Below are 26,426 nucleotides of genomic sequence, written 5' to 3'. Positions count from 1 at the left end.
CCAGCCATGGCCTGTGTCTGGGCCAGCATCCCCGACCAGATGGGGCCAGCCGCCCTCTCTCAAAGTCCCCAGCACCCCTTCAAGAAGTATCCGGTTCACACCCTCCCACAGCCTGTCCTCCATCCCCACGTGTCGGGCTCAGCCCCCTGCCCCACTCAGCCCCCACCCAGGGGCGGGCTTTTATCAGCCCCAGATCCTGCTCTGACGTCCCCTCCCTGGAGAAGCTTTCCCAGCCCAGCCCAGCCCAGCCCAGCCCAGGCTTCTCTCTCCACCCCACTGCCCTGCTGGGAAATTGTGAGCTCAGATGCTGATTGGTCTACCCAGGAGGGCGGTCCTGTGTGCTCTGTTCCCTGGGAAGCCTCTCAGAGTGCGCGGCACCAAGGAGCCGGTCAGGGAGTGGAGACCTCTCAGGGCACCCCTCCTCTGGGGAAGGCAAGTCACAGAAACCAAGCTGGAGGAGCACTGTGGGTTGAGCAGCGTCTCCGAAGACTCATGTCCACCAGTACCTGGAAAGTGGCCTCGCTCGGAAGCAAGGTCTGTGCCGATATAATCAAATCAGGATGAGGCGATACTGGGTTAGGGTTGGCCCTGAATGCAGTGTGAGCAGTGTTCTTGTAAGAAAAGGAAAATTGTCCGGGCGCAGTGTCTCACGCCTGCAATCCCAGCACTTTGGGAGGCCGAGGCGGGCAGATCACTTGAGGTCAGGAGTTCTAGACCAGCCTGGCCAACATAGTGAAACCCCGTCTCTACTAAAAAATACAAAAATTAGCTGGGTGTGATGACAGGCACCTGTAGTCTCAGCTACTCGGGAGGCTGAGGCAGGAGAATCGCTTGAACCCAGAAGGCAGAGGTTGCAGTGAGCCAAGATTGTGCCATTTTACTCCAGCCTGGGCAACAGAGCAAGACTCCGTCTCAAAAAAAGAGAGAGAAAGAAAAGGAAAATTGGCCAGGTGCTGTGGCTCATGCCTGTAATCTCAGCGCTTTGGGAGGCCGAGGCAGGTGGATCATGTGAGGTCAGGAGTTTGAGACCAGCCTGAAAGACATCGTGAAACCCCATCTCTACTAAAGATACAAAATTAGCTGGGTGTGGTGGTGGGCGCCTGTAATCCCAGCTACTTCGGAGGCTGAGGCAGAAGAATCACTTGAACCCAGGAGGCAGAGGTTGCGATAGGCCGAGATCGTGCTGTTGCACTCCAGCCTGGGCGACAAGAGCAAAACTCTATCTCAAAAAAAAAAAAAAAAAAAGGAAAGGAAAATTTGGACAGAGAGACACAGGAAGGAGGCTTGGGGTTGGGGGTGGAGCAGCTGCACGCCAGGGAATGCCGGGGGCCCGGGGCTGGAAGGGGCAGGCAGCAGCCACCCAGAGCCTTCAGAGGGAGCTCCACCCTCCCAACCACTGATTTTGGACACCAGCTGCCTGAACTGTGAGAATATACATGTCACTCGTTTTAGGCTCCCAGTGTGTGGTCATTTTTTCACAGCAGCCCCAGGAGACACGCAGCAGGCTCCCGGCTTTCCAAGCCGCCAGGCACCAAGTTCAGCTTGAAAACCCTGAGCCCAGCTGGGTGCGGGGAGCCCTCGGTCTCCTGTCCACCACACCCAGAGCTGAGGAAGCGGCTCCCCCATGGGCCAAGAGCTGGAAGGGGGCCCTTGGAGGACCCCCCAAGGTCCTCCAAGTGGGCCAGGAAACCTCTGCAGGTGGAGAGGGTGGCTGGGACCCCCTCAGGAGTCCCCAGGGAAGGTCTGGCTTCTCGGCTCTGTAGAATCAGCTTTGTCCCCAGTTCAGCACGTTTTTATGGGAAATCTGCTGGCTGGGGACAGCCCTTGATGTCCTGAGATGAGATGCTGCCTGGTCCCTGCACCTTCCAGGACCCAGCTCACCTGTGGCGCACAGGTTTCCACTTGTCATAGGAAACTGTGCTTGGTGCATCCCCTGTGCAGCCGGCTGTGAACTGTGGGCTCCAACCCTGCTTGGTTTGCTTCAACTTTCTGAGTGACGTGCAGACCTTCACAGAGGAGCCGTGGGGTGGCTCCATCCAACGCCTCCCTCGCTGCCCCTGCGTTGGAAAATAAGGACAGTGGGTGGCCTGGGCCCTGCGCATCCTCCAGAGGGTCAGGGACACGCACGGTGAGCGACCTCTGTAGGCTCGAAGGCACAGCCTGGAAGGACTGGGACACCCATGGGCAGGGAGCAAGAAGGCACCGCCGGGGGCTTAGGTCTTGTTTGTCCATCTGGTAGAATTGCTGACTTTTAGAGAAAGGGACCTGAGGCTGGGCACGGTGGCTCACACCTGTCAAATCTCAGCACTTTGGAAGGCCAAGGCGGGTGTATCACCTGAAGCCAGAAGTTCAAGACCAGCCTGACCAACATGGTGAAACCCCATCTCTACTAAAAATACAAAATTTAGCCGGGCGTGGTGCCGTGCGCCCATAGTCCCAGTTATTTGGGAGGCTGAGACAGGAGAATTGCTTGAACCTGGGAGGCGGAGGTTGCAGTGAGCCAAGATTGTGCCACTGCACTCCAGCCTGGGTGACAGAGCAAAACTCCAACTCAAAAAAAAACAAAAAGTCTGGGCGCGGTGGCTCACGCCTGTAATACCAGCACTTTGGGAGGCCAAGGCAGGCGGATCACGAAGTCAGGAGCTTGAGACCATCTTGGCTAACACGGTGAAACCCTGTTTCTACTAAAAATACAAAAAATTAGCCGGGCGCGCTGGTGGGCACCTGTAGTCCCAGCTACTTGGGAGGCTGAGGCAGGAGAAAGGCGTGAACCCGGGAGGCGGAGCTTGCAGTGAGCCGAGATCGCGCCACTGCCCTCCAGCCTGGGCGACAGAGCAAGACTCCGTCTCAAAAAAAAAAGAAGAAGAAGAAGAAGAAAAAGAAAAAGTGGCCTGAAAGTTATGGCCCAAAAATGGGCCTGATTTTCTGTTTCTCTTTTCCCCTGGGTGCTCCCTCAGGGACTGTTCGGAGAACCAGGCTCCAGGAGGCCCCTGTGCAGACTCCGGGCTGTCCTGCAAACCCCAGCACCATGTGGCCTTGGCCCAGGGCTGCTCTCCCCTACCAGGTGCCCGAGGAGGAGGTGGCCTCTGTTCCTTCCAGCTATGCCCTCCATATGTGCCACCGGACCCCATCACCACGAGCCCCAGCTAAGTGACAGCCAACAACCCTACTTCTGTTTTTGTTTTTGTTTTAGAGACAGGGTCTTGCTCTGTTGCCCAGGCTGGAGTGCAGTGGCGAAATCTCGATTCACTGCAACCTCCACCTCCTCGGTTCAAGCAATCCTCAACACCTCTTTATTTTTATTTTATTTGTTTATTGAGACAGAGTCTCCCTCTGTTATCCAAGCTGGAGTCTAGTGGCACGATCTTGGCTCACTGCAACTGATGCTTCCCTGGCTCAAGAAATCCTCCCACTTCAGCCTCCCAAGTAGCTGGGACTACAGGCACAAGCCACCCCACCTGGTTAATTTTTTGTTTTGTTTTGTTTTGTAGAGACGGGATGGGATTTTGCCATGTTGCCCAGGCTGGTCTTGAACTCCTGAGCTCAAGCCATCCTCTTCCCTTGGCCTCCCAAAGTGCTAGGATTACAAGCATGAGCCACTGCACCAGGCCCTGGCTAATTTTATTTTTTGTAAAGATAGGGTCTCATAATATTGTCCAGGCTGGTCTCGTCAAACTTCTGGCCTCAAGCAATCCTCCTGCCTTGGCCTCCCAAAGTGCCATATACCCCCACTTCTGGGTGAGCAATTTCCGACTTTGTGGTGTGAGGGATGATGTCTGACATGAAGCTCCATCCTCCTCCCTGGGGTCCATCCTGCAGTGGGAGCCGTCCTCCCAGCCAGCTGGTGACTGGACAACAGTGCTGTCCATCCGAGTGGGATACTGGCTGAGACTCTCCTCACCCTCCCATCCCCCTTCTGCTTTTCTCCCTGCCCATGGCCTGGCAACCTTCCCCGGGGCCAGAGAGCAGCCCAGGGTCCTGAGGCCCCAGGAAGCTATCTGGCCACTGGAAGTAGTGGCCTGATGCCCAGCAGAATCTCTGAACAGGCCCTTTGCCTGCAGCCCAGGTGGGGCCAAGGCACAGCTAGGATCCCGACAGGCCAGAGAGTGGCCGCTGAGACAAGCCCCGCCCTCCCTTCTGCCGCCTTCTTCCCCCCAGGCTTCTCCATAGTGGGGCAGGCTCTCTGGACACCCCTCCGCAGTCAGGGCCCACCCATGGCTGCCCTGCCCAGGCCTGGGCACAGCTGCACTGACTGTTCCTGGCAGCCTCACCGATGCAGGCCACCCTGCTGCTCCAGCTCAGTCCAGCACAGGTGTTCTCGCTCTGGGGTTGGCCTGGCGCTGACCTGTGCACCTGACAGGGAAGGTAGGCAGCTCTAGAGCTGGCTGGTGCCCCTCACCTGGGGTGGAGCTGGGGCAGGTCCCACATTTCTCAGAAGGACTCCAGGATGCAGCTGCGTCTGGGGCCTGAGCAGAGGGAAGATATCAGGCTGGGGCCGGCTGCTGGGCCTGTCCTCTCTGAGTTGCCTCAAATCCCCTGTTCCTTGAGTGGTCCTGGAGCCTGGCCTCAGGCCTCAGGGCACCACACTACTTGCCTCCAGGGACCAGCCTGTTCACCCCACACCCAGCCCTGTGACAGAGGTGCTGTCGCGTGGCCCCACTTACAGATGGGTCAACTGAGGCCCAGGGCATCTGTCCACTTGTCATGACAGTGAGCGGCCAAGCTGGATGTGAACCCAGGTTTTTGTATGCTGCCGCCCGGTGGGGTTGGGGAGGAGTTAGTGGCACCCACTGACCTCCCACTGGGGATCGGGGTCAGGGAGTGAAGTAAATGCCTGGCTCTCCGAGCACCCTGGGGCAGCCCCTCCAGCCTGGGAGAGCCAGCTCACATCTGGGCAGTTGGTGAGGCCAGCTCCTGCCATCTCGGGTCCCCATGCGCTTCTCAGATGTGAAAGCCCCTTGCTGGCCTCCACAGACCCTCACAGACGGCCTCACAGGCCAACACCCAGCGGCTGCACTGTCCATGGTCACTATCTCTGCAGCCCGCGTGTGCGGCCAGTGTCCCTCCGGTGACCCCAGGCCCAGGTGCCCGGCTGTTGGTCCTGCCAGCATCGTGAGCCGTGGTCTGCCGTCCTGGCACATCCTGAATGGAGGTGCACGCATAGAGGCTGCCTGTGAATCTCCTGCGCTTCCTCAGATGGATTTGCCCCCTTCTGGGACGTTCCCTGGGGACGGTCAGTTCTCCCAAATAGTGACTTCCTTTCTCCACATAATGAGAGCCTTTGGCTGAGGGATTGGGAGGACCAGGAAAAAGCCTCCAGGCCACGTGGGGCGTGACTTGGCGATCCCGGTGGCTCCGGGCGTCAGCTTGGACCCCGGACGCCCCTCACAGCTCACAGCCCTGTGGCCTGCTCTGAGGGCCCCGCCCGCCGCCGAGCCCCCGGGAGCCGGAGAACCCGCAGGACGTCAGCCGGGTGGATTCCCTCCCACTGCCCCTGACCCCACTGCCCAGCGCCTTCAGGACTAGCGGATGATGGACTTGTGCTAAACTGGCTACGACCCCTCCGGAGCAGGGTCCTGGGTAAATCAGCAGTGAGCTGCAGGCTCAGCCAGCCGCCGCCTTTGGTTTCCTCCCGCCGCCGGCTCACCCCACCTCAGACCGGAGCTAGCTCTCCAGCCTGGTTCCTCTGCCGGACCCTCCTCCCGGGCACCTCCCACGCCCCGCCCTCAAGCCCCGCCCCTCAAGCCCCCTCCCTCCCCTCGGGCCCCCCATACCCCGCCCCGCCCCTCAAGCCCCGCCCCTCCCACGAGGCTCCCTCACGCCCCGCCCCCAAGCCCCGCCCTTCCTCCCGGGCTCCCCCACGCCCCGCCCCGCCCCCCAGGCGCCACACGCCCCGCCCCTCAATCCCCGCCCCTCCCCCGGGCTCCCCCCCACGCCCCGCCCCTCTCTCCGGCCCCCTACGCCCCGCCCCCGCTCCTCCTTCTGGCGCTTCCCTTGCCCCGCCCCTCCCAGTGCCACCGTCCTTCCAGGCAGCGCCCACACCCCGCCCCTCATGGGCACCACCCACACAAGCAAGCCCCGCCCCGCAGGGTCCCGCCCACGTTCCGCCCCACCCCGCCCCAGCTGTGTCCTCGGCGCCCAGCCTGGGGCAGCCGTCCCCGTGAGCCCCGCGAGGGGAGCCTGTCCCAGCCACCTCGCCGCTTCAATTTCCTCCAGGTCCACAGGCCCGGCCCGGCGCGCGCCGCTCGTTCTGCGACCTCCAGGGCGAGCGCGCTTCCGGGGCGGCCGTGCAAGAGGCGTGGGAAGCGCGCGGGGGGTTCTGAGCGTGCAGTCGCCGCCTGCGGACGGCGAAGGGGCGGGTGAAACGAGTTTCCAGCGTCGAGCCTGCTTCGTTTCAAGGTGGACGCCACATGCAAGCCACGAGCGCGTCGCCGCACGGTGTACGCCCACGGTCCGGGCCGGGCGTTCTGCGGGTGCCCCCGCTGCGCCGCAGGCCTCAGTGGCGCGCCCGGGGACTGGAAGGCTGAGCCGCCCTCCTCCCATGTGCGCGGGAGTCCCTCCGCCACTGTGCCCAGATCGCCGGCGAAGCGCAGGGGGAGGCTGGGAAGGGCATCGGGAGACACGGGCCTGCGCCCCCTACCTGGGCCCCGGCCCACCTGTCCGCACACCTGTCCGAAGCCTTAAAAGCTCTCCATTCCTTTTCGGTCTGATCTGAGAGCCGAGCTCTCGGCAGGGATGGGGACCCAGGGCTCGGCCTGCAGGTGCCGTGCCAATTAGGCCCAGGCAGGAGAGGGGCGTCCCTGCATTGGGGCTCCATCATTACGTTCGCATGGCCACTCTAGCATGGGAGGGGGGCAGGGCCTTTCCCTGTTAGTTCACTTCCCTGTTGGTACTCACCGACCTGTCTGTGGAAAGGCAGCAATGGTCGATTTCCCCCTTAAGAAACAAAGCGTGAAGGAGGAAGAGAGGCTACAGGAATCTCCCATCCGGGAGACCCAGTCTCTAACGGGCCATACGGGGTCCCCCTGTGTCTCCTGCAGCCCTGCACAGCCCCGGTCTGAGGCACCTTTTGGAGGGAGTGGCCCAGCTGTCCCGGCCTTTGCCACCCGGCGTCCTGTCCCAGTTTATCTGTGTCCAGTCCGATTCATGGGCTCATGGATTGGAAAGCTGTGACAGACGCCCTGGGCTGGGAGGTATAAAACGAAACTGTTTAACTCCAGTGAAAAAACAGTTGCAGGGATCCCAGAAGTGGGAAAAGGTCGCTCTGAGCACCTACCGTGGGGTGGGTGTGATTCTGAGACTAAGGCTCTGGGGGCCGGGCGTGGTGGCTCATGCCTGTAATCCCAGCACTTTGGGAGGCCGAGGCGGGCGGATCACGAGGTCAGGAGATCGAGACCATCCTGGCTAACACGGTGAAACCCCGTCTCCACTAAAAATACAAAAAATTAGCTAGGCGTGGTGGCAGGTGCCTGTAGTCCTAGCTACTCGGGAGGTTGAGGCAGGAGAATGGTGTGAACCAGGGAGGTGGAGCTTGCAGTGAGCTGAGATGGTGCCACTGCACTCCAGCCTGGGTGACAGAGCGAGACTGTCTCAAAAAAAAAAAAAAAAAAAAAAGGCTCTGGGACCCCTGGCCCACGAGCCCCAAGCCACGGCCTCCTGCCTGGGAGGTGTGGCTCCCCATGCAGCCAGCTTCTTCCCTGCCTCAGATCAGTGACCTGCACTCTGTCCAGGAGGAGGGGAGACTTGCCCAGGGACAAACCCGAAAACACGGCAAGGTCAGGGGAGGAGAGCACTGTTTCCTGTCGAAGTCCACATTTGTGAAAAAACATTGATTGGGCAGAGAGAGGTGCTGTATTCTGGAATGGAGGTGAGTGGGGGGCCAGTGAGGGCTGGGCCGGTGAGGGGTGGATGTGATGTTTTGCCTGGCCCAAGGGAGCTGGTGCCCCAGGTTCCCAGTCTGCTGGCAGAGCTGGGTCCTGGTGGGGGCAGAGCTGGGCAGGCCCACGTGGCCTGTGCATCCAGGTTGTCTTGTCCCGTTAATCCTTCAGAGGATGAACCCCCACCCTTCGCCGGCCTTCTTGGGCGTGGTCTGGTAGATAACTGGAGCTGGGAGAGGCTGAAGACAGTCAAAGCTGCTCTCCTCTTTTCTAGGTGAGAACAGTGAGCCCGCAAGGTCAGGGAGCTGCCCCCAGGTCATCTGGGCTGTCGGAGATGGAGGCGGGAGAGGAGCCGTGTGCTCCTGATCCCTGGCCCAATGCTCTCCTTCCCCGTCGCCCACTCGGCATCGGCCCTACCCGGGGCCCGGACTCCCACTCACGCACTGGAAACTCCCTGTCTTGGGGCCACGCACACCATGCCTGGCAGGAGCTGGAGATGCAGCAGAGCAGGCGCGGCTGCAGGAGTAGCCGTGTTTCCTACAGTGGAGAAGGGGACCCTGGCAGGAGCACTGCCCAGCCAGGCACGTGGTGCTCAACCCTGTGGGCACTGACCCCACAAAAGGCCGGGGTTTGTGCTGCAGGAGGCCTCTGTTTGGGGAGAGCTCTGTCCCGGCTCCAGTGCGGCGGCCCTCCCCCAGCCTGCTGGAATGGGACCTCATCCCTGCTCCAGCGTCATGGACTTTTCCGGCCTTGGGTTGAGGCCTCAGCAATTCAGGCGGGGCCGTTTTGGTAACACCCGTGTGTGTGCGTGTGTGTGTGTGTGTGTGTGTGTGCATGCGTGCAGGCATGTGAGCCTGTGTGTGCCCGCGTGCCTGCACGTGTGTGGACATGCGTGCGGTGTTTCCGCCCCAGGGCTGGACACCAAGGCCCGTCTTGGATGCAGGGTGTTTTCTGCAGGGGAAACTGAGGCGTGGGAGGCTCAGCCCCATGCCTGGGGGGGTGACTGCCAGCGAGTCAGCCTCAGAGCTCCCACTCCTGGGCACAACGGGCACCTGGCCCTAGGGCCTGGGCTTCTTGGGAGCCCAGGGCCTTGGCTGCACACAGACCATGGCCCTGGGTCCCAGGCCAGGGGTGTCCTCTCAGCCCTGCCTCCCTGCAGTGCACGTCCTCCAGCCCGCCTTCTGGTCTCTTTTCTTCCTCTCAACTTTACCCTCTCTCCCTCCCTTCCTCTCTCTGCCCCCCTCCTGGCAAGCGGATTGCAATCCAAACTTGTTGTTAACTTCTCCCCTGCAGTTGTCCACGGGCCCTTCCAAGTTAAACATTACTCATGGCGACAAGAGCCCGCAGGGCAGTGCCTGGCCTGGAGGTGGACCCGCGTGCGGAAGGTGCTGGGAGGGGGTGAGTACCAGGCCCCTCCCTGCAGCATCTGTGGGGCAGCTGCTGGTACAGGTGGCCCCAGCACCCTGAGCCCATACCTGGGTCCCTGCAGCCTCTTGCCTCGCCCTTTGGAGTCACGAATGTGCCTGTTTATGTAACCCCCATGCTCGGCCAGAGCGGGTAAGCCTGTGGGCAGCAGCTCCCTGGGCAGGCTTGGGAGGGGCCAGCTAGGGGCCCCAGAGGGGTTTGGGCCGGGCCAGGCGAGAGCCCTCCCCTCAGCCGGTCACTCCAGCTCTGTGCCAGGCTAGGGGTGGGACTGGAAACAAAGTGTTCAGAAAAAAATAGCCTCATCTGTTTTGAATCGATTCCGCTTATCGGGCCCTCAGTTTTCCCAGCAGGGAAGTGGAGGGATGGGGAGTCATGGGCTCAAGCACCTCAGGGAGCCCCCACAGCTGCGGGAGGCACAAAGCCCGGACCCCACTCACTGCACCCAGCAGCTGCTCCACCCTTGCCTGTCAAGAGCCTCCCAGGTTAGGAGCAGAGCCCCCCAGGCCGGGTTCCCCAGGGGAGCAAAGCTGGAGGTCAACAGCAAACAGGCACGGCGTCCTCTACCCACCATCTGCCTCCCCATCCCTCGCGTCCTCTCTTACCACCCCGCCCTCCACCTGCTGCATGCATCCTGCAGGGACCCAAGCACCGTCCTGCCCCCAGGCCTTTGCGCTGCTGGCCCCCGCCCCGAAAGCTTATCCCACACCCATTTTAGGGCTGCTGAGATGGACCTCATAGGAAGCCCTCCTCCAACTCAGCACCTCTCGACTTACCCTCGCCTATTCCTTTTAAGAACATGGACCCCCATCCAACATAGAACATTTGGAGACTTAATTTTTTATGCTCTCCCAAGGAAGCTGCCAGCTCTCTAGAACAGGAACTCTTTCCGCTGTGTCCGTGTGCTTGCTGTAGGGAGGCATGTAGTCAACTCCACAGAAGAAACCACTTCCACACTCACCCGCCCAGCGCCCTCAGGGCCCAGCCCCCTGGCCGGCACCCGGACCCTGTCGGGCAGGACACATCTGGCTGACCAGAGCTCAGGCCAGGGGCCTCCCGTGGAGCTCAGCGGGGACAGCTGGATCCTGAGCCAACAGGGGGAGGGCAGCAGGCCGAGGCACACAAAGTTCAGGGGGGCTGCTTGGTGCTGGTGGCGTTCGGCCACCCCACTTTGTGCAGGACTATGGGCCACTCATCCAGGAATTCCACACCCTCCACGTGAAGCCTCCCTCCTGCCCTGCTCACACCCCCAGGACCCTTCAGGCTCCCAGCCTTCCAGCCTCCCTCCTGCCTTCTGTCCAGACAGAGCTTGTCGGAGGAGGTGCTTCCGTGGACGCACATCCCTGCTGCAGCCAGGTTCCATCCAGGGAGCACAGAACCTGTCCTGGGCACCGAAACGCTCACGGGGCCTCTGTCCCACTGGGCCCCCTCTTGAGAGGCCTCTTCCCAGCACCTCACCCTGGAATGCAGCCTCAGGGTGGGGGGTCCTGAGGGGGGGCTGGGGGAAAAGGCCCTGCCTAGTGCCCTGTGGCTGTGCTCTCCAGGCACCTTGTCTGTGACAGGGTCTTTGGGGGCTCTGGCGATGGGCGGCTCACCTGCCTGCCTCGTGCCCAGACCTGCGAGTGTGCCTGCCTGTGTCAGACAGAGGCGAGTTGGGACTTCACACCTGAAATCAAGCGGGAGGTTAGGAATGTGAGCCTCGAAACCACCTTCTTTCTGTATCGTTTCTGGGAGTGGTGATGTCGGCCAGTGGGACACCTGCTGAGGGTCCTCTTTTCCCATCTGGGTGCTGGCGGGACAGAGGGTGGCTGTGACCTTCACCCAGCCTGTGCTGAGAGCTCCAGCCCCCCACAGTGCCGACAGCCCTGCCTGCCGCCTCCCCCACCCCAGACCCTGCCCTCCTACCCTCCACGCCTGCTTTGGGGAGGAGGCCAGGTGGGGGTGGGGCCGATTTAGTCACAGGCCCTGCTTCGGCAATGAGACCCCAGCAACCCCCCAGGTAAGGGGGCCTTGGGGGCTGGGTGGGGGTGGCTCCTCGGGGCTCCTCCTGCCCTCCGGGGGCTGTGAAGCTTTCTGGGCAGCACTAGTCCCTTTTGCAAGACACTGCCAAGACTTGTGGCATTTCTGTGGGTCTCTGCATGCACAGCAGAGCACGCACATGCACCAGGGCTGGGGCTCTTCTCCTGGAGGGTGACCCTGGGAATGGGTAGCCTTGCCCACCCAACCTTGGTCACCAGTGGCCATCCAGCCCCAGGTGTCCCCATCCTCAATTTGGGCTGAGGGCAGACTGCAGGCTGGCGTTGCAGAGGCAGCTGGGTAAAGTGTGGTCCCAGACAGGGACGCAAGCTGGCGATTGCTGCGGGGGACCTGGGCCTGGGCTTAGCGACTGCCGCCCCTATCCAGATGCCTGATTGGAACCAGGGTGTGGGGCCGGGCCCTGCAGCGCCTGTCTTGCCCGGGCTGGAGCCCTAGAGCTGTGCGACCTGGGGCCAGGGTGTTCTGACAGACTCACTCTCAGGGGCTGGATGCCCTTGGGCACCACGGCGGGTGCCTAGCAGACCGTGCTGTACACCATACCCCTGCTCTGGCCATCTGTGGGCTCCTTGGGCCCCTGCTGCCATGCCACTGCCTCTCTTGGGAGCAAGTTTGTTTTCTTTTCTTTTTCTTTCTTTTTTTTTTTTTTTTTTTTGAGACAGAGTTTCGCTCTTGTTGCCCTGGTTGGAGTGCAGTGGCGCGATCTCGGCTCACTGCAACCTCTGCCGCTCAGGTTCAAGTGATTCTCCTGCCTCAGCCTCCCAAGTAGCTGGGATTACAGGTACCTGCTACCACGCCTGGCTAATTTTATATATATATATATATATATATATATATATTTTTTTTTTTTTTGAGACAGAGTCTTGCTCTGTTGCCCAGGCTGAAGTGCAGTGGCACAATCTCGACTCACTACAAGTTCCGCCTCCCAGGTTCACGCCATTCTCCTGCCTCAGCCTCCCCAGTAGCTGGGACTACAGGCACCCGCCACCACGCCCGGCTAATTTTTGTTGTATTTTTAGTAGAGACGGGGTTTCACTGTGTTAGCCAGGATGGCCTCCATCTCCTGGCCTTGTGATCCGCCTGCCTCGGCCTCCCAAAGTGCTGGGATTACAGGCGTGAGCCACCGTGCCCGGCCAGTTTTTTGTATTTTTATTAGAGACGGGGTTTCATCATGTTGGCCAGGCTGGTCTCAAACTCCTGACCTCAGGTGATCCACCTGCCTCGGCCTCCCAAAGTGCAGGGATTACAGGCGTGAGCCACCGTGCCTGGCCGAGAGCAAGCTGCTGCTTTTTTTTTTTTTTGAGATGGAGTCTTGCTTTGTCGCCCAGGCTGGAGTGCAGTAGTGTGATCTCGGCTCACTGCAAGCTCCACCTCCCAGGTTCACACCATTCTCCTGCCTCAGCCTCCCGAGTAGCTGGGACTACAGGCGCCCGCCACCACGCCCAGCTAATTTGTTTTTTTGTATTTTTAGGAGCGACAGGGTTTCACCGTGTTAGCCAGGTTGGTCTCAATCTCCTGACCTCGTGATCCGCCCGCCTCAGCCTCCCAAAGTGCTGGGATTACAGGCGTGAGCCACTGCGCCAAGAGCAAGCTTCTGATGTAGGGGCTGCGGGGGGCTTCCCAGGCCAGGCAGGTTGCTGTCTCAGCGCCAGCGTGTAGCCTCCTCCCAGGATCCGGAGCAGGAGGGTGGCTGTCTTTTGCGTTCAATCCGCTGGGCTGCTGTGGGGTTCCCGCAGAGCTGCTCCAAGGGGCCGAGAGAAGGAAGGACGCTGCCCCCAAGGACAGACGGGCAAGCTGGAGTCAGGAGAGGCGCAGCCGTGGCCCACAGGCCTTGGATCTCTGGTTGGGGGAGCACCAGGTGGGTATGGGAGGGGGCCAGGGAAGCCCTGCGGCCCCCCCACCCCCACCCCCGGCCCCAGGCAGCAGTACCTCCAAGGCCTGGGCGGCAGGAAAGGGAGAGATGACGTCATTGCCGCCTGGAATCTGCTGTTTGGAGGCGTCGCCATGGAGACCGGAAGGCTCAGGGTGGGTAAAAATAGCAAACCCAAGAGGGTGTAAGTTCCAAGAACGCGAGTCTCTGAAAAGCGAGGCATCCATGTTCTCGTTGCCTGGAGGACAGAGGGCCCAGGCTGGGAGTCTAGCGGGAGGGGCCGCTCGGGGCTGCTGGCTTGCAGCCACCCACACGCGGTGTGTCCCTGCCACAGCCACGGAGAGCTTTGTCCCCGCGCAGGGTGTGGCGGGCGTGGCAGGCTCCCAGCAGGAGGCGTCTGCAAGCACGCTCCCTTCCTTTGCTTGGGCACCGGAGCCTTAGCCGAGGCCGCTCTGCAGGGACTTTTCCTTCCTCGGAGAGGGGAAGCGGCCGTGGCCTGTGAGTCGCTGGGCTTCCCAGGCCTCATCCAGGCCGGAACTCCGTGCCTCCAGGCGGCCTCTGCTGGGGCGGGAGGTACCAGAGCTGGGGTTTTCGCTGCCTGGCCTGAATGCTCTTTTCCTGCCCCAGTTTTGGAGAAGGAAAGGGGCGGTTGCCTGAGAAAGCGTCCTGCACCCCAGTCCTATTCCTCTAGGGGTGGTTTTCTTGCCAGGAAGCAGGATTTTCCTCCAGGCCAGGAGGTGGCCGTCCTGCTCCTTCTGGGCTTGGTCCCCGGAAACGCCAGTACATACTGTCTGCACCTCCCTTTGGCTGCGTCCCAGTGTCCTCAGTGGGTCCCCCCAAGTCCCAGGCCACAGAATACGGCAGGAGGCCCGAGGGCTCTGGGCTGCTCTCCCCAGATGGCCGAGTCCGTGGAGAAACCCTGTAGCCGCGAGGGGCTCCCTGGCCGGGTGCCACCTCTGAGAAACTCTGCCCTGTCTTGGCTCTCGGTGTCGCTGGGGGCTCCTCTCTCCCAGGCCAGGCTGCACCGGGGCACCGAGGGGACCTCGCCTGGCTTCTTCCTCCCGCAGCGCGAGCCTAGGCAGAAGTGTCACTGGGCTCAGGAACCCTCAGATGGCCCAAGAATGACCCAGGAACCCTGAGAAGGCCCAAGAATGACCCAGGAGCCCTCAGATGGCCCAAGAGCACCCCGAGTGGGGAGGGATCCAGGGTGATTCCCAGCCCCGAGAAAGGAAGCCCCATTCCGGGAGGGTGACTGTCCCCGAGCGGGGGGATGACTGTCCCCGAGCAGGGGGGTGACTGTCCCCAGGCGGGGGGGTGACTGTCCCCGGGCGGGGGGGTGACTGTCCCCGGTTGGGAGGCGACTGCCCACTACAGCAACAAACGTTCTCTTGAGCAGCCTGGGGAACGCTTTCCTCCCTCCGTGCCGGAGGCTGGTGGGGCTGAGTCTCCGCCGCTCCCTGGGTGCTAAATCCTGGAACATCTTCAAAGAGTTTCAGTCCCTTCTCTTCTGCACACACCATTGTTCTCAGGGTGGCAGGGCACCCTCTTCCTCCACCCAGGGCAGGGGGAGCACGGGGTCTCACCTCTCACGCCCAGACCTCCCTTGGCTTGTGATGGCCTTGACTGGAGAGGGCGAGGGGACATAGAGCCCTGTGTAGGGGTTTCTCATTCCCCCAAGACATAGCTCACATGCCTTATGTAACGCGTGAGCTCACGCAGAGGGCCTGCCAGAAATGACGGCAGGGGCGGGAGGGGCCTGCTCGGGAAGCCAAGTGTGGCTCAGGCTTACGAGGAGCCTGGGCCCTGCCTTGAGGAGAGAGGGGCCCCGGGCCTTTGCAACCTGGGGCTCCCACACTGGCAGGGGATGGGCAGGGCCTGGGAGGGAGCGAAGGCCGTGGTGGTGCAGTGTATGGCAAGGCCTGGGGTGGCTGTGCTGGTCACTTGGCCTGTGGGTGCCTGGCCAAGCAGGATGTGGGGTCAGGCCCACCCCACTCCCCCACTAGCAGGCACCAGCAGGCCCGAGATGTCAGAGGAAGGGGCCTAAGTCACCCAAGACCCCCGGGAGCAGCTCTGGGGGCCTTGGAGGGGTGGATGGGTGGAGGCAGTGCCATCTCCCCCAGTGCCAGCTGCCCTTCCACCCTGAGAAACAGACCAGGACGGATGCTGCGCTGAGGATGGCCCTGAGGCAGGGCTGGACCCAGTGCCCGCGGCCGCCCTTGCCCTTCCTCCCTTCCCTTTCGGAGTCCTGGCCCCACCCTGTGCTTCCCCTCCGCCTGCTGCACAGGCCCCCACACTGTGGCTGGCCCAGCCCAGTTTCATTCCTGGTATGGGACCCCGGGAGCCGAGAGGGGCAAGGGCTTCAGGGAGCCTGTGGCAAGGGTTTCTGGGCAGCGCTTGGGGCCTGGGTGACAGCACGGGTCCTCAGGGCAGTGCCCCCAGCCAAGAGGGAGCCATCCCTCCAAACACAGTGCCAAGGGGCACCTGGCCTGGGGACCTGTGTCCCGCCAGCAGTAGGGCCTAGCACAGCTGCACCTCACCAGGCCCAGGCCAGCCATTGGTCAGCTCACGGCCTGTTGCTGGGAAGGCAGCCAGCCCCTGACAAGGAGGGGGTGACCGGGAGTCCCACTAGGAGGAGGGGGAGGCCAGCCCTCGGGCCGGAGGAGAGCAGAACACTGGCAGGGGTCCCTGGCAGGGTCTTGGACTTTGCCCTCAAACCCTTAAGCAGGAGAATGGGGTGGGTGGGGGTTCCCTGAGGGGGCCAAGGGTGGTGCCGGGAGCCCAGTGTGGGGCAGACCCTGCTCTCAGGAAGGGTGGCTGAGGGGCCATGGCCCTAGACGGCGGGTGGGGCTGTATCCTGCTGCTGATGGGGAGGGGTGAGGATGGGGGCAAGGGGCGTCCATGCAGAGGCGGAGAGCAGGAGGTGAGGGGTTGGGCCCCTGGGATGGCTTGGTCTGAGCCTGGAGGCTGCACCCCCTCTGAGTAGCGGGAAGGTGGCTGCGGGCAGGTGCCGTGGGTGACTGAAGGGTAGGACCTGCGTGAAGGAGCCCCTCGCTGCCCTTGGGACCACTGGGCCCCTGAGGTCTGGCCCTCACACACACCCTGCCCTCATCTGACCTCCCGCCCCAACCAGCCGCTTGCTCCAGTAGGTCCCAGGCTGCCCTGAGCCTCAGCATGCTCTGGTCTGCACATGGCGGTAATGCCACCTGGCTCAGCACGTCGAGGGAAACCAGTCCTGGCACCAGGGTCCCACAGTGCCTGTGATGACTTATGAGGTTCTGCCATTGCAACCAACCGTGCCACGGCTTGGGCCCCTGGAAAGCAGTGCGGGGATGGTCCCCCACTTCAAGAAGTGCTGGCTGAAAGCTTTGGGTGGGCAAGGACAGCACCCTTCTGCCCCCATTGGGTCCCCTGTGCCCACCTCATGGTGCTCAGTGTTGTGTGCCGGGTAACGGACAGCAGCCAGGGCCTCGGAGGATGCTGGTGATGCCCAGGCCGTGGCTGGGTCCCTGGCTCTCGCTCTGTCCCCACTGTTTGACACACAACCGCTTCAGCTAAGTCAAGAGTGATCTCTGGCCTGGGGGTCTCGGGCTCAGTGAAGTGCCGAGGGCACGCAGGGAGGTGGCGGCGAATGACTGGGGTGGCATGGCATGGCGTGGTGTGGCTGCAGCCCCGGGCAGCTATGACCAGCACAGCGCACAATCCAGGGCTGCACAGGATGCCCCCAGGACAGGGTTCAGTGGGTGAGGGTGGCAGGGCTGGGTGCCCACACTGGCTCTTCAATTCCACACACGGCCCCCCAGGCTGGGCCTCACCAGTGTCCCCCTGGCTGTCCACAGGCTGTGGATGCGTCCTCAGAGCCAGGCCACGGGCTGCTGAGGGTGTCGAGGCCTCTGTGCCCCTCCCTCCCTCGGGCCCAACATCCTGCTGCTGCGCCCTCAGCCTCCAAGGTCCTTGTGTCTCTGGGCATGGGCTGCCAGGGGTCTCCTGCAGGAAAAGGAGCCCAAGAGAGCCAGCTTTGTCTCCCTAGCCTGGGACCTGGGCCAGGCCCTGTCACACCCTGGGTGTGAGCCCAAGGTGGGGTTGGGTGGACACCTGGCTCCCGGGATGGTTCAATGCCTGGCCCAGGCTGTCCAAGGCTGGGCAGCCTCATTGCTGCCCTACCTGGCTTTGTCCCTGTGGGGAGTGGGCAGAAGCTGGGCTGTGGCTCTGAGTGGGGTGGTCTGCTGGCCACCTGCTCTCACCCTCTGGTTCCCAATGGCCACAATGGCAGGACCATCCATGGCCCCCCAGAGGCAGGTGCCCTGCTCAGCACTTCCCATGCATCACCTCAGGTGATCCCAAGAGGCAGGCCCTGGCTCTGGGACCACCACCGGGAGGCTGACACACACCCGAGGCCACCTGGGCACGGTACAGGTCAGGCAACTGATTTCACAGAAGATCCCATGGCGGGCGAGGGCTCTCCTGGGCAGAATGGCTCTGAGAGAAACAACAGGAAACGCAAGCAAAACTGAAGGCAGCTTCCTTAGAAAGCCAGAAAATGGGCCGGGTGCAGTGACTAACGCCTGTAATCTCAGCACTTTGGGAGGCCAAGGCATGCGGATCACGAGGTCAGGAGATCGAGACCATCCTGGCTAACACAGTGAAACCCCATCTCTACTAAACATACAAAAAATTAGCCAGGTGTGGTGGTGGGCACCTGTAGTCCCAGCTACTCAGGAGGCTGAGGCAGGAGAATAGCTTGAACCCGGGGGGCCGAGGTTGCAGTGAGCCAAGATTGCAGCCCTGCACTCCAGCCTGGGCAACAGAGCAAGACTCTGTCTCAAAAAAAAAAAAAAAAAAAGAAAGCCAGAAACTGCCGACCAGGCATGGTGGCTCATGCCTGTGATCCCAGCACTTTGAGAGGCCGAGGCGGGCAGATCACCTGAGGACAGGAGTTCAAGACCAGCCTGGCCAACATGGTGAAACCCCGTCTCTGCTAAAAATACAATAATTAGTTGGGCATGGTGGCATGTGCCTGTAATCCCAGCTATTACGGAGGCTTAGGCACGAGAATTGCTTGAACCCTGGAGGCGGAGGTTGCAGTGAGCCAAAATCGCACCACTGCACTCCAGCCTAGGCGATGGAGAGAGATTCCATCTCAAAAAAAAAAAAAAAAAAAAAAGAGCTGGGTGCGGTGGCTCATGCCTGTAATCCCAGCACTTTGGAAGGCCGAGGTGGGCAGATCATGAGGTCAGGAGATCAAGACCATCCTGGCTAACATGGTGAAACCCCATCTCTACTAAAAATATACAAAATTAGCCGGGCATGGTGGCGGGCGCCTGTAGTCCCAGCTACTCAGAAGGCTGAGGCAGGAGAATTGTGTGAACCTGGGAGGCGGAGATTGTAGTGAGCCGAGGTAGTGACACTGCACTCCAGCCTGGGCGATAGAGAGAGATTCCGTCTTAAAAAACAAAACAAAACAAAACAAAACAAAGAAAACTAGAAATTGCAGGTCAGTGCAAAAGAGAAACTTTAAGACATCTGTAGATTCTTCACTTGGCAAAAGTCACTTTCTTGTTTTTTGATATATGATCTGAAGGCTATAACATTCTACGTACCATGTAAGCTACATCCAGGAATTTTCATTGACAGTGTTTTCATTATCATTCAATTTAAAACATTTTGTGGTTTCCATTTTGATCCCTTCTTTAATTGATGATGTGTCCAAAGTATTTTGCAATGTCCCAGATAATGGTGATTTTTGATGGGAATGTGTATTTTTCTTTGTTATTTATTTTTATTTATTTTTTTGAGATGGAGTCTCGCTGTCACCCAGGCTGAAGTGCAGTGGCGCGATCTCAGCTCACTGCAACCTCTGCTTCCTGGGTACAAGTGATTCTCCTGCCTCAGCCTCCTGAGTAGCTGGGACTGTAGGCACATGCCACCATACCTGGCTAATTTTTGTATTTTTAGTAGAGACAGGGTTTCACCAGGCTGGTCTCAAACTCCTGCCCTCAGGTGATCCGCCCACCTCAGCCTACCAAAATGCTGGGATTACAGGTGTGAGCCACTGCCCTCAGCCTGTTATTTTTAGTTTGGAATTCTAGTGTGTTTCTTTATTTTAATAGTTACCAAAGAAATACAGATATATAGATAAAAGAAACAAAAAGAACCCCCAAAGTTAGTACAGTTTAAATACTGAAACTGTAGCATCTGTAGAAACTATTGTATCTGTGGAACTCACCAAGCCCTAGCCCTCCTTTGCTCCTCCATTACGGCCCTAGCATCAGCCTCTTTCAAAGCTTTCACCCATTTTTTTTTTGTCTTAGCTCTCTCCATACTTCTCAATTATGTGCTCTTGCTGCTCCTTCTTGGTTTAGCAGCTTTATACATGGTGAGATGTTACTGGAGAATGAGGGTTTTGCTCTTATCCAATGCTCTCTGCCCCACCCTACCATCTCTTCTTCTGTCTTCCCAAATGAGCAATTTCCTCATTTTTGTTTAAGTTGATGTCTCTATTATGATTTGTACTATAACTCTCTGCTGAGTCAAGTAGTGAACTCTGCTTAGGTTTTCTCTTTATTTTTCCTGGAGTTAGTAGTGGCCTTGCTTTCTTCTGTCATCTGCTGAGTTTCCTCTGTGCCTATGGCCCATCCCACCTACCTCTTCCAACAAGCCCTCCACACAGTGTTTGATCTAGTCAGTTGCATCCTACCTTCCACTGGTTCCTTGTTTTCCTGGAGCCCTGTGTCCTTCTGGCTTAGTCTGGGCTGCTCACTCTCTGGGCTCCATGTCTAGGCTGGTGGGCAGAGCTTTCCATGTCCCCTTCATGGACTGGGACAGACCCTTCTTAGCTCTTATTGTTATGATGGAAGCCCAGTTCCAGATCCCATTCAGAAAGGGCCTGTGGCCATGACTCTTGTCTCTCACTGGCCTTAACCAGCAGCCCTCAGTGGACGTGAGACCAGGCCCAAGGCTTGCATTGGCAGTTTGGTTTCCACTCTTGCTTACCACTGTGGCTTGAGTGCTATCTTCATTTCTAGCTCTGCACAGCTACCTTCCTTGTGCCTTTTTACAGGACATTTAAAAAACAAATCTGGCCAGGCGAGGTGGCTCACACCTGTAATCCCAGCACTTTGGGAGGCTGAGGCGGGCAGATCATGAGGTCAGGAAATCAAGACCATCCTGGCTAACACGGTGAAACCCTGTCTCTACTAAAAAATACAAAAAAAATTAGCTGGGCGTGGTGGCGGGTGCCTGTAGTCCCAGCTACTCAGGAGGCTGAGGCAGGAGAATGGCGTGAACCCAGGAGGCGGAGCTTGCAGTGAGCCGAGATTGTGCCACTGCACTCCAGCCTGGGAAACAGAGCGAGAGAGTGAGACTCTGTCTCAAAAACAAAACAAAACAAAAAAACCAAATCTGGCCAGGCGAGGTGGCTCACACCTGTAATCCCAGCACTTTGGGAGGCCGAGGCAGGTGGATCACCTGAGGTCAGGCGTTTGAGACCAACCTGGCCAACATGTCAAAACCCCATCTCTACTAAAAAAATACAAAAATTAGCTGGGCATGATGACGGGTGCTTGTAATCCCAGCTACTCAGGAGGCTGAGGCAGGAGAATCGCTTGAACCCGACAGGCAGAGTTTACACAGAGCCGAGATTGCGCCACTGCACTCCAGCCTGGGTGACACAACAAGACTCTGTCTCAAAAAAAAAAAAAAAAAAAAAATGGCCGGGCACAGTGGCTCACGCCTTTAATCCCAGTGCTTTGGGAGGCCGAGCTGGGTGGATCACAAGGTCAGGAGATCAAGACCATCCTGGCTAACACAGTGAAACCCTGTCTCTACTAAAAATACAAAAAATTAGCCGGGCGTGGTGGTGGGCGCCTATCATCCCAGCTACTCGGGAAGCTAAGGCAGGAGAATCGCTTGAACCCAGGAGGTGGAGGTTGTAGTGAGCCGAGATCGCGCCACTGCACTCCAGCCTGGGTGACAGAGCGAGACTCGGTCTCAAAAAAAAAAAAAAAAAAAAAAAGCAAATCTATTTTACCCAGCATGTGTTTGTGCTTGGACTAGGAAGGGGACCCTGCGCCATCTTGGCTGGGGTTGTAGCGGATGCTCTGGTGTCCTGTGGCTCCCCCGCCCCACCCTCACAGCGCCCCACTGCAGGGCTGCAGTCAGAAGCCTCAGGTTGCAGCCTGCCCGACAGCTCAAGCTCAGCAGGGCCGAATGGAGAATGTGTACCTCCCCCTCCTAACATTGTTAAAAATAAAATTTGTATTTTGACACAATCTCAAGCTTATAGAAAAGTTGCAAGAATAGTACAGGAACTTTTTTTCCCCTGAAGCATTTGAGGGTTTGTTGCCACATGGTGCTCACCACACCCCAAAACAAGGACATTCTCCTACACGCCCCAACACGGCTGTCCAAGGCGGGAAATCACGTGGAGTCAGACCCCACTCTGGGCTTTCTGGTTGTCCCAGTAATATCCCTTGCAGTAAAGAGATCAGCCTGGGACCACACATTGCACTGAGTTGCCATCATGTCTTCTGTCTCCTTCGGTCCGGAACATTCCTGGGCCTTTCCCTGACTGTTCTTTGAAGCTTCCAGGCCAGGCCTTTTGGAGACGGTTCCCTGTGTGGCTTTGTCTGAGATGTCATCACAGAGAGACACAGGTTGTGCATCTTTGGCAGGAAAGGAGCAGATGTGACACTGTGGTCTGCTCACCCCACCCTGTCAGGTGGGGCAGGACTCTGATGGATCCAGTATCAATGGAGCCCACTGCGATCGCTCGGTTAAGGTGGGGTCTGTGTCTCCGCTGGAACTGACATTCTTTTTCCCTTTGTGACAAATTAGCATTTTGTGGGGAAGATTCCCCCCTCCCTCCCTCGTTCCTCCCTCTCTCCCCCTCTCTTTTTTAGAGACAGGGTCTCACTCTGTTGTCCTGGCTGAAGTGCACTGATGCTATCCTAGCTCACTGCAGCCTCGGACTCCTTGGCTCAACCAATCCTCCTTCCTCAGCTTCCTGAGTTGCTGGGACCACAGGTGCATGCCATCATGCATAGCTACTTTTTGTTATTGTTGTTTGTTTTATTTTTGAGACAGGGTCTTGCTCTGTTGCCCAGGCTGGCGTGTAGTGGCAACATGACGGCTCACTGCAGCCTTGACCTCCTGGGCTCAAGTGATCCTCCTGTCTCAGTCTCTCAAGTATCTGGGACTACAGGCCTGCACCACCACACTTAGCTGATTTTTAAATTTTTTTAGAAGTAGGGTCTCTATGTTGCCCAGGCTGGTGACGAACTCCTGGGCTCAAGCAGCCGTTCCACCTTGGCCTCCCCAGAAGTGCTGGGATTACAGGCATGAGCCACCATGCCCAGCTGATACGTTTAAAATATGCAAATAGCTCTTTTTAAATTTTCAATTCATTAATATATTTTAATAAATATTAAAATATGTATAGACATATGGTTTCCTATTTTATTTGATAATTATAACTCGTTACTATCATTACCATCTATTAATATCATTATTCTGTCTGATTTGGCAAACAGGCCATGGCTCAGTGCCCTCTCCATGTGACCCGGTGTGCCTTATGTCTTGTCGTTACTCTCTCTCCCTTCCCAGCCCTGGGGTCAGCCATCTCTTTTTTTTTTTTTTTTTTGGTGGAGTTTTCCCTCTTGTTGCCCAGGCTAGAGTGCATGGCGTGATCTCGGCTCACCGCAACCTCTGCCTCCCAGGTTCAAGTGATTCTCCTGCCTCAGCCTCCTGAGTAGCTGGGATTACAGGCATGTACCACCACACCCGGCTAATTTTGTATTTTTAGTAGAGACGGGGTTTCACCATGTTGGCCAGGCTGGTCTTGAACTCCCAACCTCAGGTGATTCGCCCGCCATAGCCTCCCAAAGTGCTGGGATTACAGGCGTGAGCCACCGCGCCCGGCCTGGGTCAGCCATCTCTTTAAAGAACTCCAGTTCCTGGTCGGGCGCAGTGGCTCCCGCCTGTAATCCCAGCACTTTGGGAGGCTGAGGCGGGCAGATCACGAGGTCAGGAGATCAAGACCATCCTGGCTAACACGGTGAAACCCCATCTCTGCTAAAAATACAAAAAATTAGCCGGTGTGGTGGCGGGTGCCTGTAGTCCCAGCTACTCGGGAGGCTGAGGTAGGAGGATCGCTTGAACCTAGGAGGCAGAGGTTGCAGCGAGCCGAAATCGTGCCACCGCACTCCAGCCTGGGCGACAGAGCGAGACTCCATCTCAAAAACACAAACAAAAACACTTTGGTTCCCTTCAGTGAATGAAAATTGGGAGCCAAGACTGGGCTTCCTGGTGCGCTCACTACTGCTGAGGTGTCCCTCGTCTTGGTGGGCAGAGTGAGGGCTGATGTTTATACAAAACACATTTACATCAACAGTTTTCTTTATAAATATGGACATTTATGAGATCATGCAGGTATCAATAATTCCAATCCAACACCACATGCTTCCTTCCTCCCTTTCCGTATTTTAACATCGAGAAACCTGACTCTTGCTACCTTTAACTCATTTCCTGATTGGATCAACTCCCCCACTCCAGTGCTTGTCCCTCACTCCCTTGCGCTCTGGCCAGGGCAGCCCCTGGGATGGCTCTGAGCCCTGGGTTCTGCCCTGAGGATTCAGCTCCAGGTGCCCAGCGGTAAGAGGCTTTGCAGATCCCTCCTTAGGGCCCGGCTTCCCCTCCCCCGCTCACTTGCTCTGACCCTTTCCTGTGCTTCCTTGGATCGCCTCCCAAGCAAAGCACTCAAACTCAAATCTTTGTCTTGGCTGGGCGCGGTGGCTCACACCTGTAATCCCAGCACTTTGGGAGGCTGAGGGGAGGAGCGCTTGAGTTCAGGAATTTGAGACCAACCTGGGCAACATAGTGAGATCTCATCTCTATAAATAAAAAATTAAATAAAAGGCCAGGCACAGTGGCTCACGCCTGTAATCTCAGCACTTTGGAAGGCCAAGGCGGGCGGATCACCTGAGGTCAGGAGTTTGAGACCAGCCTGGCCAACATGGTGAAACCCCGTCTCTACTAAAAATACAAAAATCAGCCTGGTGTGATGGCGCATGTCTGTAATCCCAGCTACTCGGGAGGCTGAGGCATGAGAATCACTTGAATGCAGGAGGCTGAGGCTGCAGTGAGCCGAGATCGTGCCATTGCACTCTAGCCTGGATGACAAAGCGAGACTCTGTCTCAAAAATAAAGTAATAAAATAAAATAAAGTAAAATAAAAATCTTTGTCTCAGGGCCTATGTTTGGGGGAATCCAAAGTAAGACAAAGGTCTTTCTAAAATTTCTACTGGCCGGGCACGGTGGCATAGCCTGTAATCCCAGCACTTTGGGAGGCCGAGGCAGGTGGACCACCTGAGGTCAGGAGTTCAAGACCAGCCTGGCCAACATAGTGAAACCCTGTCTCTACTAAAAATACAAAATATTAGCTGGGCATGGTGGCAGGCGCCTGTAATCCCAGTTACTCGGGAGGCTGAGGCAGGAGAATCGCTTGAACCTGGGAGATGGACGTTGCAGTGAGTTGAGATCACACCATTGCACTCCAACCTGGGCAACAAGAGCGAAACTTCATCTCAAACAAAAACAAAAACAAAACAAAATTATACGAAGCTGATGTTACTTGAGCAATTTTTATTTTCACATTTGAAGGTTTCTTTCCCAGTAACTGAGCATGTTTTTGCCAATGGCAGTCTGTGCCTGGCTGCTACAAGGCCTTCCTTCTGCTTCCTGAGGAGGAGAGAGTGGGTGGCAGCAGGGCAGGGCAAGGCAGGGTGGAGCAGAGCTGGTCTGCGATGCATTTCCCCACCAAGGTTTCCAAGTTCCCCCAAAGCTTGGGGTACCCCTTGCTTTGCCAGTGTCTTCCTCTTTCTGGTCCTGGAGCGCCATCCAACTCATCTCCACACTGCTGGCTCCTTAAGGTGGGGGTCTCAACTCCAAGGCCAGCCTCCCAGGAGGCCCTCCCTGCCTAAAGCCAGCCCCAGCCACTCCGCGCCTTTTGGGGATCTGAAAGATCTCGCTCCCGTACTAGCAGGTTTGTTGACTGACTGTTGTCTCTCACACCAGAATGGAACCACACGGGGTACAACCTGGTCTCCTTACCCCGATCCCAGTCGAGCAAGGGGACAAACTCATGACTAGCTGACCAAGCCTGTCACCGTGGTAGGGGCCAGGGAGAAAGCTGGAAGGTCCCTGCCTTTGCCCGCATGCCAGGGCTTCTCTGGGCAGGCACCACGTCCATCCCACCCTACTCCGCGCTGTGGCTGTGCCTGCAGCCTTAACCCGCTGCCTGCCAGTATGGTGGCCCGCGTAGGCGACTGGCCTGGGCAGCTGCTGGGCGGGGCTGGAGGGTGGAAGGCCAGCAGGTGGGAGACACCCCCCCACCCCCTTCCCTGCCAAGCTCAGGGAGAAAAGTGGACCCTGGTGGCTCCCTCTAGGCGTGGGTGCTCTGACCCTTGGTGGGGTGGGTGCCTTCCTCTGGAAGCTCTGACATATTGGGGGAAGGAAGTCTCAAGAGTCCACAAAGGTGGAGGTAGCTTCAGAGACCAACTGGAGGCCCTCACCTGTCCCCGCACCTTCACTCCACGGCACACCTATGGCTACTTCCCAGGGGTCCGCAGTCTGGACAAAGTGTTGGTCCCTGGCTAGGACCCTGCAAAGCCAGAGGCACAGAGGGAAGCAGAGGCTCTGGGTGGGCACTGCCCATGCTAGGGGCCCTGCACAGAGCCCCTGGTCCACCAGAGGAGCCAGAGGAATTCTCTGCTTGATTGGAGACACTTCCCAGCAGGCCTGGCTGCAACCACCTTCTCTGAGTTACAATTTGACTGAGTTGTATGGAATTCAAATCCAGATGGAAGGAAGTGACAACGTCAAGTGCAACACTAGCTGTGTTTTGTCCAAAATGTGGGCCAACGAAACTATCTCCAGGAAAACAAAGAAGTCCCTTTTCTATTTTTTTTTTTTTTTTTTGAGACAGAGTCTCACTCCATGGCCCAGGCTGGAGTGCAGTGGTGCAGTCTCAGCTCACTGCAATCTCCACCTCCCAGGTTCAAGCGATTCTCCTGCCTCAGCCTCCCGAGTAGCTGGGATTACAGGCATGTGCCACCATGCCCGGCTGATTTTTGTATATTTAGTAGAGAGGGGGTTTCACCATGTTGGCCAGGCTGGTCTCCAACTCCTGATCTCAAATAATCCACCCGCCTCAGCCTCTCAAACTGGTG

General features: G+C 58.2%; 1 protein-coding gene across 1 annotated transcript; it reads right to left on the bottom strand.

Moving 5' to 3' along the window:
* Positions 1 to 80: 80 nt before the first annotated feature.
* Positions 81 to 17,483, bottom strand: LOC101059452 (uncharacterized). Its single transcript, XM_016948842.4, has 12 exons — positions 17,445 to 17,483; positions 15,741 to 15,798; positions 13,263 to 14,308; positions 12,244 to 13,172; positions 10,895 to 10,965; positions 10,076 to 10,208; positions 8,322 to 8,414; positions 7,277 to 7,429; positions 6,898 to 7,186; positions 4,400 to 4,466; positions 1,882 to 2,057; positions 81 to 536 (listed from the first exon to the last, which is right to left on the bottom strand). Exons 1-3 carry the CDS (start codon positions 17,481 to 17,483, stop codon positions 13,641 to 13,643), a joined length of 765 nt encoding a protein of 254 aa, XP_016804331.1. The 3' UTR covers positions 81 to 536; positions 1,882 to 2,057; positions 4,400 to 4,466; positions 6,898 to 7,186; positions 7,277 to 7,429; positions 8,322 to 8,414; positions 10,076 to 10,208; positions 10,895 to 10,965; positions 12,244 to 13,172; positions 13,263 to 13,640.
* Between the last annotated feature and the right edge of the window lie 8,943 nt (positions 17,484 to 26,426).

The sequence above is a fragment of the Pan troglodytes genome, chromosome 1 (assembly GCF_028858775.2).
Source record: "Pan troglodytes isolate AG18354 chromosome 1, NHGRI_mPanTro3-v2.0_pri, whole genome shotgun sequence".
Lineage (NCBI taxonomy): Eukaryota > Metazoa > Chordata > Mammalia > Primates > Hominidae > Pan > Pan troglodytes.
Note: the sequence above shows the minus strand (reverse complement) of the source record. Positions and strands in the feature narration are given on the sequence as shown.